General features: G+C 36.9%; 1 protein-coding gene across 18 annotated transcripts in view; it reads right to left on the reverse strand.

Annotated features, from left to right (window-relative positions):
* RAPGEF2 (Rap guanine nucleotide exchange factor 2) overlaps positions 1–12007 on the reverse strand; it is a 240894-nt gene that overhangs the window by 8285 nt on the left and 220602 nt on the right. For 16 of the 18 annotated variants that reach the window (XM_032332649.1, XM_032332644.1, XM_032332640.1 and 13 more), the window contains 8 exons: positions 10039–10196; positions 9260–9500; positions 6881–7264; positions 5815–6026; positions 5598–5721; positions 4989–5012; positions 3693–3916; positions 2045–2251 (listed from right to left, as the gene is read on the reverse strand). In XM_032332649.1, the coding sequence (XP_032188540.1) occupies positions 2045–2251; positions 3693–3916; positions 4989–5012; positions 5598–5721; positions 5815–6026; positions 6881–7264; positions 9260–9500; positions 10039–10196 (1574 nt within the window). The remainder of the gene's footprint in view (positions 1–2044; positions 2252–3692; positions 3917–4988; positions 5013–5597; positions 5722–5814; positions 6027–6880; positions 7265–9259; positions 9501–10038; positions 10197–12007) is intronic. The other 2 variants (XM_032332647.1, XM_032332641.1) reach the window with 1 other exon arrangement.

Genomic DNA, 12007 nt, shown 5'->3' on the forward strand with positions numbered 1-12007 from the left:
ATTTAACATTGGATTCAGTTTCAATGTATTTATCACCTCAACAGTCTTTGTACTTACCATGGTATAAACAGTAAGCTTGCAGAAGGCATATGATACCTGTAATGTGGTTTCTGATTGCTATCTGCTGGAGAGCTAGAAATAGACTGTTTTTGGTATTTTACTCTAGATTCTAAATCTTAAAGTAATCAACATCTTTATTCAACAATATATTAAATAATGAAGAGGAAAAAAACACAATTTGAAAATATTAGAATTTAGGATGAAAGTGATACAGCTAAGAATATTTATTATTAGTATTCAAGTTTGAGTATTTTGTTGAACTCAAACAGGTATTTTGGTACTGCTGGATATGTGAGCTCAGGAGAAGTGGGAATGATGGGAGAAAACGAACGAGCCAAGACCTAAACAAAAGCAGTAAGAAAAGTGAATTAAGAACATTCTAAGGAAGTCCACACAGTTAATATTTGATCAAATAAGTATGTGAAAGAGAAGGTAGAAGGAGACACATGAAAGTGCCCCGTGTCACAGAAATCAGAGGAGTAATCCAGTGCCAAGTGCAGGATCAAGTAAGGTGAATGTAGAAGGAAGAGGATTACATATACCAATATGAGGTGATTTTCCTCCCGAAAAATTATTTTTAGAAATAGGATACATTAAAATATTTTACAAAGCCTCTAGTATTCCTATGAGACACTCTCAATTACCTTATTTTAAACAACAAAGAGATACTTGGAAAGGCATAATAGCCTGACACTACCTTGATCAATGCTAGTCTTAATGTTCTTAGACTTAAGAGAATCCATTAAGAAGGAGGCAGTAAAATTCAACAAAGATTCAATCCTCCATTTCACGTCATGTAAACATTTGATCTTGTTTTAATACAGTTTTTTAAAGCCACTTTTAAAGCAATATTTTACTTACATGTATAGATGCTAATATAACCAAGATGCACAAAAATGTTAGCTACACTTAAACTATATGAATAAATAGTTTTGATTTGGGAAAGAATTCCAAGGCCAGCATTATACACAGACTCAAAAAGTGCTTTATACTCAGGCACACCTACACATTTGGCCAATAGGCTATATGTAGCTAAAAGAAAGACTGATAAACTCCTATATAAGAAATTCAGTGTAAAGGAGGAAATAGAAGTCCGGTTGCAGGGGATTTAGGAATACAGAAATATCAATAAGATTGTGGACAAATAAACATGTACCTCGGTTTGTGACAAGGAGAGCAATACAAATATTTCAAAGGGGAAATATCAAGTAAAGGTGTTCTTTTGTCACTCCTCCCCAAATTCAACAAATGGCATACTTGCTGATCAGGAAGAAAGGGCCAAAGACAGATTATGAAGGACCTACTTTAAGACTCTTGCTCATCTCATAAGGATAGGTTGTCATTGGGCAGGAAATGCATCAGTGACCAAGTACCTTTTTTATCTAAGTAAACTCTTAAGTTTTTTCTTAAATTTCTTCCCTTTTATTGTTTCTTTTCACATATATGTATGAAAAAGAACCCATACACTTTATGAAATATAATTCTGTTTTACCATTTACATAAAGGGACTAAACTTCTATTTTAATGGGAAAGATGAAGCATGATTTGGCCACTTAACGTTCAGGAATTAACTGTATTTCCCTCTCAAGTTACAAGAATCAGTGATTCAACAAAATAGAATTCATGTCCAGACAAATCATTTCACTTAAAAATATTCTGCCTAAATTCTAGCAATTCATTGATCATAAGGCCAAACTAGTTTAAATAATGTATATGGACAAAGCAACTTTTGTTCTCATCAGAAATTAATAAAAGCAAAATTTTCCCATCCCCCCATGACAAATGAGCATGATTAAATGTAAAACTCTTTACTTTTGCTGGTGGAAGGGACTTTGTAAGTTAAAGTTTCACCTGGTGAACACTAATTTTTTTTTAAGAGGTAACACTTAGAGATACAGAGTTTATTCAATGTAAGGGTTTTTTCCTAATCTGGAAAACATGACACTGAATAGCCTCAAAAGAAGATATAGTTTTAATCACCTACCAAAAGGTGGGAGATCCTTTACGGGTACTTTCTTTCGTGAAGGATAAAGGGACACAGCAGGAACCTGCAGTCCTTGGTTGATTTTATGCTGGGGCTGTGGCTGCTGGGGCTGTGCTTGGACTTGTGCTTTCTGCTGCGACCCTGCCCTTGGAGCCACTGGGGAGGTCTCAGATTTGACAGGCTTTTTGTCACCAGGATTCTTAGGCACTGTTCATTGTTTGGTTTGAAAACAGAACAACAAATTTCAGAGGTTAGTAACCATACACAAGTTTAGAACTGCAGGAGTATCTTCTACACTTAACAACAATGAAATGTATCTCTTATCTTTTTTCCTATTGCCTGTATAAGAGACAGAAATGGAGGTGGGGGAGGACTCAGCTACAGAAAATCATAAAGGCATGACAGGACAAAGATCCTTTACAAAACCAGCTCTCAAAGGATGATTATACTACTAAATACTACCACATTAAGATAAAAATAGAAAAGTATGGGGAGTCTAATGTGTTTTGTGTATGTAAAGAAAGAGCATGAATAAATGATAAAAGCTATGACAGGAAAATTGTTAGGAATTACTTTTCAAAATGGAGTCCAGAATTCCTTGACATACATGAGCTTAGTTTTTATTTAATAAATGGTATTAACTGTAAGCTTGTTACTACCAAATTCTCTCTCCTTTGGGAAGAATGATCTATAATAACTAGCAGCAACTAATACTGCTGGAATATTGTGCTGAGTATAAACTTCCATGGCATATAGAAGGCAAACCAATTTAGTAGGGCAATGAAATTCTGTATGTGTAATATATTAATAGTTGAAACAACTAAGTGACATAGATATACTTCCTCCATTTTACACATAAAGAAGCTAAGGATTAGGCAGCTCAAATAGTTTGCCCAAGGTGACACTGCTATTTTGCGGAACAAACAGAATTTGAACTCAAATCAATCTGACTCTAGAGAACAAACTCTTCACCCTGACACACCATGTTTCATAGCGTCCTGGGAAAATCTAATAACCTGAATCCTCTCCAGTCATCTAACAGTTAAAGTCTTTACAAAAGGTGTCTTCAGACCTGCCCATAAAAGACCCAAAAGTGTCCTAAGTAAAAATGCCTCTATCTCACAAAAATGCAGATGCAAGTAAATGGAGGGCTGTCCCCACTTCCAGCCGGGCCAGATTTTTAAAGGCTGTGGAGCTGCACCTTAGGCTGAGCTGTGGCTCATGGTGCAGCAGAGTTATGGCGGGATGTGGCAGGTGAACTCAGTGCTAGCTGCTGTCCAGGCTGAGGGTCTAAAAGGCAGCCCGCACGCCTCAGGACAGGCCCCCCCGACAAGGTAGGCCCCTCAGCCCTCTTGGGCTGCCCTTCAGTCTGGAAGCATCTTTGTGAGAAAAAGGAATGCAACCAAAACAGCAGGCACCATAAGTCAGTCTCTGATGTCGCCCTCCTGACACTAACCTGGTCAAGACACAAGGTCCAGCCCAGGACAGTACGGCACGGTATCAACACCAGCATTCAAGGGAAAGGCTGGTGTGTCCCCGGGATGCTAATTACCCCTCTGCGCTGAGGCCCTATTTGTCACGACCCATCCCACTGCACAGGAATTTGCACTCCAGTCAGATTCTGCAGCCACTTAAGGGAAAAACTCACATGTGTTGGTTGCTGGCTCACACTGCAGTGATAACGTCTGAAGACTCTCCTCATCCATTTCTAGCTCCAAATTGGATAGGTACTGCTTTACTTTTCGAGCCATTTGGGCATCTTCATAGAGCTTTTTGGCATTGAGGAAGGAACTACGACGTACCCGCTTTTTATGACCACCTGTCTGAGCAACGTCTAGCACTGTTGCATTTGTACTACCCTGGCTGAGAGACCTGGAAGATGAAAAGGCAGGTATGCAGCTCACTCTAGCACGGGATTACAGCCTCTATTTGAAACATGCCAAGACTTATGTAAGTATTTTACATTCAAAAGATCACATGCCTCATTCTGGTAAGTAAACTGTTACAGAGAAATATAGGCTAATATAGATTAAAATGTTTTTTAAGTCAAAAAAAATCATACACACACACATACAAACATATATTTGCTTGGCACCTGGTTCTAGTCCAACTAGGAAATTCTGCTTTTCTCATCTATACAGCATTCAAGGCAGTTCTTTCACAGAAGCCAGCAAATAATAATGATTATATATAAAAAAGCTATATATAAAAGCTCATGCAATACATAGTTAAAATCGTTGAGATTTACAGATTTACATTACATTTACTTCTCTTAAAGAGGAGGTCTTATATAAATTTAAATAAAGTTAGCCACACTGCTCACTATTGTTTCCTTATTCCTTGAGTTAAATGTAATGAGTTTTTAAAGTAACATGGGTCAATTTGTTAATAAAATGATCATGCAAATATAAACGTGTATATATATATATATATATATAGAAACTAGTATATGAATTGTTAAGATTATGTTTAAAAAGTATTGGTTTACAGAATGAAAATAGTAGTTAGTTGAGCTATAAAAATTTAGTTTTAACACGTGGGGCACTTTTTATATTATACATATTTAATTAAATATCTGTGCTATAGTATTTAAATTGCACAGTTTTTCCTTTTAACGTTCTTCCTCCCATAACCCCGCATTAGGCTTTCTCCATTTCAAAGCACACAAATTATATTAAAATAAAATCTTTTTGAAAGTTCCAAAGTATGCCTGGCCTACAGTTCCCCAAAACCATCATCAATTTTTTCATGGCTGTCATGGATTATGACCTCAAAAGCAAAAGCCCCAACAGATTAAACTTGAAGTCAGTTTGCCAGCTGAAATTCTGCTAGAGCAAGAGGGTTAAGAAAAAATGCAAAGCACCAGAAAATACAGCAGGTAAGAAAACAATGCAATGAGCAGAATAAGAATCGTGTGTGGGTTTGCAAGGTCTCCACCACTTACCCCAAACTCCTCCATTTCTTCTTCCTGTAATTGAGAGCCATGGAGGTTGAAGCATGGGTGTAGAAAGAGAGACAGAAAGATCACAAGCTCAGAAAGAAAGGACTAGACTTCTGGGTAAGCAGTACTAGAAGCTCACAAACATTAAACTGCATAATCACCTCACACACGCAACTGTACTGGCAATATTCTTCTGGCTCAAAAGACAGATATATTTAAAATTTTTGTTCTAAAAACTCCTCTCCTTCACTGTATTAACCATTTTGACTCTACTGACAACTAAATCCATTGTATAGATACTGAGACAATATTGTTTGGGTTCTTTACATATTTTTGTTCATGCTATCAATTATGAGTTTTAGCTCCACAAATTGGGAGTTCTCCTCGTGTCAAATGAAAAATTTCTGAGGACAAGCTATTTTTACTGAGAAGTGTACCTGATGCAGAATAAGACATTTATTTCAAATTGAACTCCTGGGGGATTCTGGGCACGACCTAATACAATTTCTACCATGCTACAAATACAAATACATGAAAATTTCTCCTTTATCAGGAAGCACTAAACCCAAACTTCTCTAATCCCACTTGCGCTGCTTAACTTTACACACTCACCGAGTCCTGAACATGAGGGCAGGGTCCATGTTAACGGAAGCCATACGGCCGACATGACGAATTTCTTTTGCAATCATCCTTAGCTTCTCAAAATTGACTAGCCCATCGACTTTTGAGTCATTTCCTATAATTGGCAAAGAAGAAAAAGGGGGATCAGGTTGGATTCATTTATTCTGTGTTTCCACAAGTGAAGACAGAAAATCTACATTATATTAACCTTCATGAAGGAATGTGAGATCCTTCTTGATAACAGGGAACAGGGGGATTATGGGAGGCTGTAGGTTTTGACTGTTGAGGACATTGCGATATTTTGCCATGTTTCTGGAGGGATCAAACAGGTCTTGGAGATCTTGAAACAGCTTTTCATATTTATTGGGAAGTTTTTCCCAGGTGGTTCGTAGTCTTGCCACTGGTGCCAAGTTTAGACCACTGGAAGGAAAAAAAAGTGACATAAAATCAAATTACCAATTAATAAAACACCTCTGTGTTTATACTGTATATACATAGCAATTTACAGGACTCATAAGAAACTATGAATAATTCTGGGTAATGAGAATTGAAGACATAAGCAGGGTCAAGGCCAAGGATTATTACTCTTCTTCCCTTTGTACCTTTCTAGTCTGTTTTTTGTGAACAAACAACCAGAATGTGAAATATCATGAAGGTAGCATTTTGTTTGCAGCTTTGTCTCCATACATAGAGAAGCACTTGGCACATAGTGGGCGGGTATTTGATAAAACAGACTAGCCAACTATCCTGTAGTAATAAAATGAAAGTCATAATAGTAATGAGAAAATGATCAAACTCCTAGTGAGAGAGGATGACCAATAATAATCATGAATATCAATACTGCTAATTGTTTCAGTTTATATTTTCTTCCAGCCTCAATCTAAGCATTTAAAAGGGAAGAAAATGAACATTTGGGCATCTGCTTTGTGCTAGCTGATAGAACTCCATACACATAATACCATTTAATCTATTCAGTCACTCTCCGGGGCACTGTTATTTTACAGAGAAATAAACTGGTGTTTGGAGAAATTCAAATAATTTGGCCATTTTTTTAGTTTGTAGAACTAAAAAAAAGGTAGTGAATATAGCTTTCCTGGGCTCTACATGTAGCTTACAGGAGATTTTAAGAATGATTGGATTCAGAGAAAAAGAATCATTCAATATGATTCAATTAAAAACCACTATACTTACACAAATTATATGGTGTTCCTGGATTGATATCTATTTTTGATCTACAAACTGAAATGAGTCTTAGGACCAGTATGCTTTCTTACCTGATGATTGCAAACATTGAGTTAAAATTCTTGCATTCCCTGCAGTGTAGTGCTATCTTGATGAAATGCTTAATGATCTTCATCCTCTTCAGCTGGTTTGTCTCTCTCAGAATTTCAGATGCTACCCAAAATGTTTCTTGGTTAATTACTTCTTCAAATTTCTTCAGGTTGGCACAGCTGGTTTTGGATTTGAGTTTAAATAAATCATCTATATATTCAGTAGGTTCAATGTTACGGAAAAGTTCAAAATTCCGCATGGAGAGCTGTGTGGCAACTTCAACAGTACTAAGCTGCAGGAGGGAGATTTGACTCTCCCTCAACAGCTCCTGAGCATCTTCATCTGAACAAAGAGTTTCCGTCTCCATGTTGTTTTTCAAGTAATACCTATGAAAAACACAGAATTCAAAGCCTAAGCAGTACTCTCATGACATTACTTGAAAGAGTAATGCTCCTCTGCAGACAACATGAACAAAGACGTTCACTTGAAGGATGGAAGAATTCTCTATAAGGACAGAGAATGCAGCTGCTGCCCCAGTCACCAACTGACAGAATCACCTCCAAAAGCCACTGATAGAAGCTAATGAGTCCCAAGTCATTTCACTTGTACGAGTTGTAATGTATTTTTCTCTTGCCTTTCTCTGCTTTCTAGGTTATTTTTTCTGTTTTTGCTAAAAATGACAGAAATGACCTAAATTTGAAATTTGTGTAAATAAGAAAACAGGCTCCAAAGTTAGAAGGCAGTGGGAGAGATCAGACACAGGTCATCTCCCTATTTTTCCAGAGAGGATCTGTCACTATTGATGGATCCAAACTGGATTAGTCCAAGTTTACCTATTTCTTCAAATACCAAAGAAACCTATAAGCCATTCCCCCTCTGTTTGATACTATGAGTACAACAATCCTAAAACAGATTTTTAACTTTTAAATATCTGATTTTCATAAAAACCCTACAAGTGAGGCAGGTATTATTCTTACCAGATGAGGAAACAGAGCCTCCCAAATATTAATGAATCATTAATATCGGTGACAGATGAGACTCATTAATACCCCTTTCTCTCTGTAAACAACTTGCTGTAAACAGAATCCAGATGTTTGCCCTGTGTTTTTTTTTTCGGTGGGAGGCGGGGAGGAAGAAGGGTGGGGTTTGTAGACAGATGCTTTTCCTAGGCCAAATTCCATAAAGACGGAAACAGAATAAGCACATTGGGAGTCCTGCCCAACTGGCCTGTTACATATTTCACCAAAGCAACCAGGACAGGAAACACATACCTTGAGGTCTTTACATTCACAGACTCAACGTTCCCAGTTTTCATTACTCATGAAACCCATGACCCATATTCATCTATAATTTTTTTGAATGTGAATCACGAATCTGCACCTCAGTGGAGACTTGTAGAACTCCATCATGGTTACAGATAACTCAGTGTACATTCTAACAAAACTAACTGCTAGTGTCAGGGTGGAAATAAAGAAGGGGTGAAGGAGTGTGTGAAAGTTACAGTTGATAACAAGAAAAATGAAGTTCTGAATGAATTAAATCAGGTTTAGACATAGATTATGGAAGAGTCAAGGACAATAAAACACTCCATCTGGCATGAGAGGGAAAAAAATGTGATTTATGGAACTATTTACTATTCCATCAGTTCAGAATCTGGTCATTCAATGAGAGCCAAAACTTAACCACTTTTTCAACTTTCACTAATTTGTGGTTTGAGGATACAAATTATATGTATAAGGGAAGTAACATTCACTAGACTCACAAAACCAGGTACAATGTTTTCTCGCAGGTAATATGTGAGATAAACAGGTAGCAGGAGACCAACTACAAGTTTAGTTCTAGAGTGAGGTATTTTTCCTAATGTAATGCACAATCACAGGCAAGCACTGGCAACCACATAGTCCTAGGTAGTGTCATCTAAACAAATGAAGCTCCTAGGAAAGTTAGGCAGGCAGGAGCAACTGACACTAGAATGTTCTTCAAGAATATGTCTGTGAATGTATACATCCAAGAAGAGCGCATCAGGGTTAACTCTGTGACTTTACATGAGGCATACTCCACTGTTCTGCCGGTCTGGTGTCCTTAAGGACGAGTCTAAGAGGTGACTGCTGGTGCCCAGACAGGCCACAAGAACATTCAGGTCACAATGCCGTGCTTTGGAAAAGGTTCTGAAGAGATCCTTGTGAGGGTCAACAATCTATGGGGTATTTTACTTTGATATAGCAATTCTTGGAGGACAGAGTAATAAATACTTCTTTCTAGTTTGCAGGGGTACTTAATTCATTTTAAAAACGCTTTGAAAAGCCCTTTGTTCGTCTTTTAGATGTCCATGTGGGCCGGAAGAGGGGTTAAAGAAATCCAACAGAAGAGATACTGTGTACCTTCCACTCAGTTGTATTCTATCAGCAAGTTTGGAAAGCTGATCTGGAAGTCGTCTTTGTTTGATTACACCCTCAGGTGTGACGGAGACCTCGCACAGTGAATATTGATCTGGAGTGGCAGTCACAGCAAACTCCCTGATGGCCTGAATGACGACTTCCTTCGCTGTGGTGTCCTTACTGATCATGATGTATCGGCTTTGCTGGTCAGCCTTAAAAACCCTTAACACTTGATCTGGCAAGTCTGGGGGAAATAAAGGCCATATATAAGTAGAACAGATTTTAGTATATGTAATACAGTTAAGTGAAGTAATCTGAAAAACCTCCTGAGAAAAGATAACACTGAACTTTCATCTCTCCCTTACAATCCTTCTTCAAAGACTTGAGCAGTCAACATACTAAATTCAAGATTTTCAGGTTGATAGCAAAAAAAAAAAAAAAAAAAATAAATCAAATTCTTCTTTATTATACTGAAAATCCCATTAAGCTAGCCTAAAATATTCCTTTCCCTCTATTTATTTTAGTATGACCTAGTAATAATCTGCATGGTATGTGTTATCTTCATTTTATGAACGAGAAAACAAATTCAGAGAGACTGATTTGCCATGGCCGTATCAAATTAGTCTGAAGAATAAAAAAGAACTGATTCCGGTTGTTTGAAATTTAGGGTTCATTCTGACTTTCAGCATTTGACATAATCCATGCCAAACCAAGAGCATAGAGCATTACCATTATGTTAGAAGCAGATTGCTATAAGAAAACAAAAGCAGTGGGGGGCTCACCCGGAGTCGTACTGAAGTCTAAAATGCGGTGATGTGACTGCAACAAGTCGGGATTGCTGGATGACAAGGTTCCGCTGACGGGCAGTGCAGTGGGGATGTGCTTCGTCTGCCTTAACCCCACTATGCTGTCATCCTGAGACTGACCAATCCCAATATCACTGAACAAAGAGGAAAAATCAGAAAATCAGTGATCTACAAGTGAAAAGGCTATAACACTCATCAATACGTAATAGATGCAAACCATAAATAAACCGTATTTCCTAAGACTTGCAGTTCGTTTAAAAGTACCATTAATAAATCTGGTTGAAAACAGCAAAAGCAAGTATGTCTTAAGTGTATCTAACTCAACTTATCATGTTGTTCCTTAAGCATATGTTACTCCAAAATCTGTCTTTTTCACTAGACAATGCATAACAAATACTAGTAGTTTATCAGTATATTCAAGAGAAGATAATCTCTACTTACTCCTGGAAATAGACTTAAGAAAAAGCACATAGAAATGAGTGCATTCAGTCTCATTCAATTGATAATTTATGCATCAGAATGATAAATTATTTTAAAATCTAATTTTTAAAAACTGAAAAAACAGAGTAAAATGAACAGAGGGGAAAAGAAATCCAAACTGTCCTAATTTCATTCTCTAATGTTTCAGAGAAATAAAAGAGATCTCTATGGAGTGAGATGTAAAGAAACCCTGACACTGACACTTTCTTAATTACACAAAGCATAAAAAAGCAAAGATGCATGGTGATATTTCTTAGCATCAAAGAGGAGGAAATGGAAATCCAATGACTCACTTTTAATTCTCTACTCAAAATTTCTAGTAAGACATTTACGTTCTCCAGAGAAATACTGCTTATTATTGATAGCTACGAAACTAGTGCCATTTGTACAAAGTCTGTTACTGTGGACAATTCTTAAAAAGTGATTTAATAACATGTAAAAATTATTTCTAGAATTGAAGGGTCAGCTGTTTTCAGAACAAAACATTAAAATAATAAGCACTGGACACACATGAAATAACTAGATCATAAGCAACTAATTTCTAGAAATACCTTAAAACGAGGAGAAAGAAAACTGTACTAAGGTTAGGTGTCCAAAGTAACATTAGATAATGTTATATTTAGTATCAATTAGGTTTTTAGACACTAGAGCTTGATCATAGTACCAACTATCTTAATGGCTGTGATTTAAAAAAATCTAGCTGCATTCTTTATTTTGAGAGGGGAAAGAACAGAAATTCTGTAGTTAAATAAGCAAGGATAAATTTTTTTCTTTTCAAGTCAACATAAAAAAGATTTTAGTGTATATTCTTCCAAATTCATAGGTAAGTACAATGACAAAATTCAATTTCAATTTAAACACATATTGGCATGCATATAGAGACAAATATTAATGCTCTGTGAAACATTAAAACCTTCACATTATTAGTAAAGTTTTGTTTTTCATCCATATAAACCACCTTTTCTGCCAAAAAATCTCAGATAGAATCCATGACATGAGACAACTACTGTGGGCTCAGGCCAAAGATATAGCCAATTGGACTACTACTACCGCAAACAGCTAAAAATACCAGAGCTACCTTCTTAAGAAATGTTTCTCAGCAACATTTTAACACTGAAAATGAAGATCTAACTCTTGCCTCTCTCTCTCTTTTCCACAGACACGAGGCTACTCTTGGATTGAAACTACTTTATATTCAAGACTTAATTCAGAAACGTCCCTCTCTGAGCATATCTTCTGTTTCCTCTCTCCAACTCTCTCAGTTACCGAAGGTGTTTTTTGGCCTTTGTTGATTCTATAGTTTGTTGATTTAGTCCCTCTTTTCTCAGGATTCATCAGTCTTTCTCTACTTACCTTACAACCAGATCTGAATCCTATAATCCTCTTTCCTCACCCTTTTCTTCCGCCTTTTTGTTCCCCCACTCCACCATGCCTATCCTTGCCAATTCGCATCATCCAGCATCTT

The sequence above is a fragment of the Mustela erminea genome, chromosome 2 (genome assembly GCF_009829155.1).
Source record: "Mustela erminea isolate mMusErm1 chromosome 2, mMusErm1.Pri, whole genome shotgun sequence".
NCBI classification, from domain to species: Eukaryota; Metazoa; Chordata; class Mammalia; order Carnivora; family Mustelidae; genus Mustela; species Mustela erminea.